General features: G+C 49.6%; 1 protein-coding gene across 1 annotated transcript in view; it reads right to left on the reverse strand.

Moving 5' to 3' along the window:
* Positions 1–1736: 1736 nt before the first annotated feature.
* The window catches only part of LOC143281068 (chitinase-3-like protein 1), a 37512-nt gene continuing 36748 nt past the window's right edge, over positions 1737–2500 (reverse strand). The window contains exon 15 of the mRNA XM_076585992.1: positions 1737–1980. Within this exon, the coding sequence (XP_076442107.1) occupies positions 1769–1980 (212 nt within the window). The 3' untranslated portion in view covers positions 1737–1768. The remainder of the gene's footprint in view (positions 1981–2500) is intronic.

The raw sequence follows: 2500 nt of genomic DNA on the forward strand, positions 1-2500 counted from the left end.
GATGAAGAGGAGGAAGATATGGGAGAAGAGGAGGAGGAGAAAGAGGAAGAGGAGGAAGATATAGAAGAAGAGGAGAACGAGGAGGAAGAGGAGGAAGAATAGGAGGAGGAGAGCAAGCAAGAGGAGGAGAAAGAGGAAGAGAAAGAGGAGGAGAAACAAACACGAGGTCCAGTATTATCTTGATTTTTTTTTTCCACACGGTATTCTTTTATTGACAAAAAGCATCCACCATGTGACTGACAGACAGGAAACAAAGAAAGGTGCGAAAATTAAGGAACGGGAGAGGGACAAAGGAAAAAAAACAACCTGAGAAAAGGTGGGGGGGGGGGGGAAAGAGAAGAAGAAGAAGACGAAGAAGAAGAAGAAGAAGAAGAAGAAGAAGAAGAAGAAGAAGAAGAAGAAGAAGAAGAAGGGATATCGAAGACTTTTCAGAAATCATTGAACAGCGTAAGTTCTATAAACAGAAGAAAAATAATAAAATAATAAATGAATAAAAATGATGAAAGAAGGAAAGAAAGAAAAAAAAGTAAAAAGAAAGAAGATAAAAAGGAATAAAGGAAGAAAGGAAAGAAAGAAAAAATCAACAAAAACATCTTGAGACTCCGATGCAAAGAATTGTTATTGTAACAAGGCATCCGAACGCCAAGAGAGGAAAAGGAAAGAAACACACCCCCCTGCAGGGGGCGACAGGCGGGGACACAACACGACACAACACAACACGACGCGACACAACACAACACAACAGAACACAACACAACACGACACAACACGACACAACACAACACGACACGACACGACACAACACAACACAACACAACACAACACAACACAACACAACACGACACGACACGACACCCTCTCCTCTCTGCTAACCCTGCAGGGGGCGACAGGCGGGGACACAACATGACACAACACAACACAACACAGCACAACAAAACACAGCACAACACGACACGACACGACACAACACAACACCCTCTCCTCTCTGCTAACCCTGCAGGGGGCGACAGGCGGGGACACGACACGACACGACACGACACGACACGACACGACGCAACACAACACAACACAACACAACACAACACAACACAACACAACACCCTCTCCTTTCTGCTAACCCTGCAGGGGGCGACAGGCGGGGACACAACACAACACAACACGACACGACACGACACGACACGACACGACACGACGCGACACGACGCGACACAACACGACACAACACGACACGACACCCTCTCTGCTAACCCTGCATGGGGCGACAGGCGGGGACACAACACAACACAACACAACACACCACAACACCCTCTCCTTTCTGCTAACCTTGCAGGGGGCGACAGGCGGGGAGACAACACGACACAACACAACACGACACAACACAACACGACACAACACGACACGACACAACACGACACAACACGACACGACACGACACGACACGACACAACACTCTCTCCTCTCTGGTAACCCTGCAGGGGGCGACAGGCGGGGACACAACACAACACAACACAACACAACACACCACAACACCCTCTCCTTTCTGCTAACCTTGCAGGGGGCGACAGGCGGGGAGACAACACGACACAACACAACACGACACAACACAACACGACACAACACGACACGACACAACACGACACAACACGACACGACACGACACGACACGACACAACACTCTCTCCTCTCTGGTAACCCTGCAGGGGGCGACAGGCGGGGAGACAACACGACACAACACAACACAACACGACACAACACCCTCTCCTCTCTGCTAACCCTGCAGGGGGCGACAGGCGGGGATGAAGTAGGGGTCCTGGCACAGGGCGAAGGAGGGGTTGAAGGCCAGGCCGTTAGGGCACGTGCCCGCCGTGCCCCGCCCCGCCTGACACAGGAAGTAGCGGCCGCAGTGGGCAGGGTCCCGGTAGGCGCCGTCCCCGCTCTGTCGGGCCGAAGGGGAGGAGCAGAAAGCGTCGGCCGTCTGGGCTGTTAGGGAACAGGCGTCATCGTCAACATCGTCATCGTCATCATCATCATCGTCAACATCATCATCATCGTTATTGTCATCATCATCATCGTCATCGTCAACATCATCGGTATTATCATCATGGTCATCATCGTTATCATCTTCATCGTCGTCATTGTCATCACCGTCATCATCACCGCCATCATCAACATCGTCATCGTCAACATCGTCGTCATCGTCATTATCATCGTCATCGTCATCATCATCGTCGTCATTGTCATCATTATAGTCGTCATCATCATCGTCGTCGTCGTCATCATCGTCATCGTCGTGTCGTCATCGTCATCAACATCGTCGTCATCGTTTTGGCTGGTGTTTGGGAAAGGTGTTTTGTAGTGCTGTGTTGTGTTGTGTTGTGTGTGTGTGTGTGTGTGTGTGTGTGTGAGGTGTATATATATATATATATATATATATATATATATATATATATATATATATGCATTGAGAGAGACGGAGACACGGAAGGCAGTGGCTCCCCGG

The sequence above is a fragment of the Babylonia areolata genome, chromosome 1 (assembly GCF_041734735.1).
Source record: "Babylonia areolata isolate BAREFJ2019XMU chromosome 1, ASM4173473v1, whole genome shotgun sequence".
NCBI classification, from domain to species: Eukaryota; Metazoa; Mollusca; class Gastropoda; order Neogastropoda; family Buccinidae; genus Babylonia; species Babylonia areolata.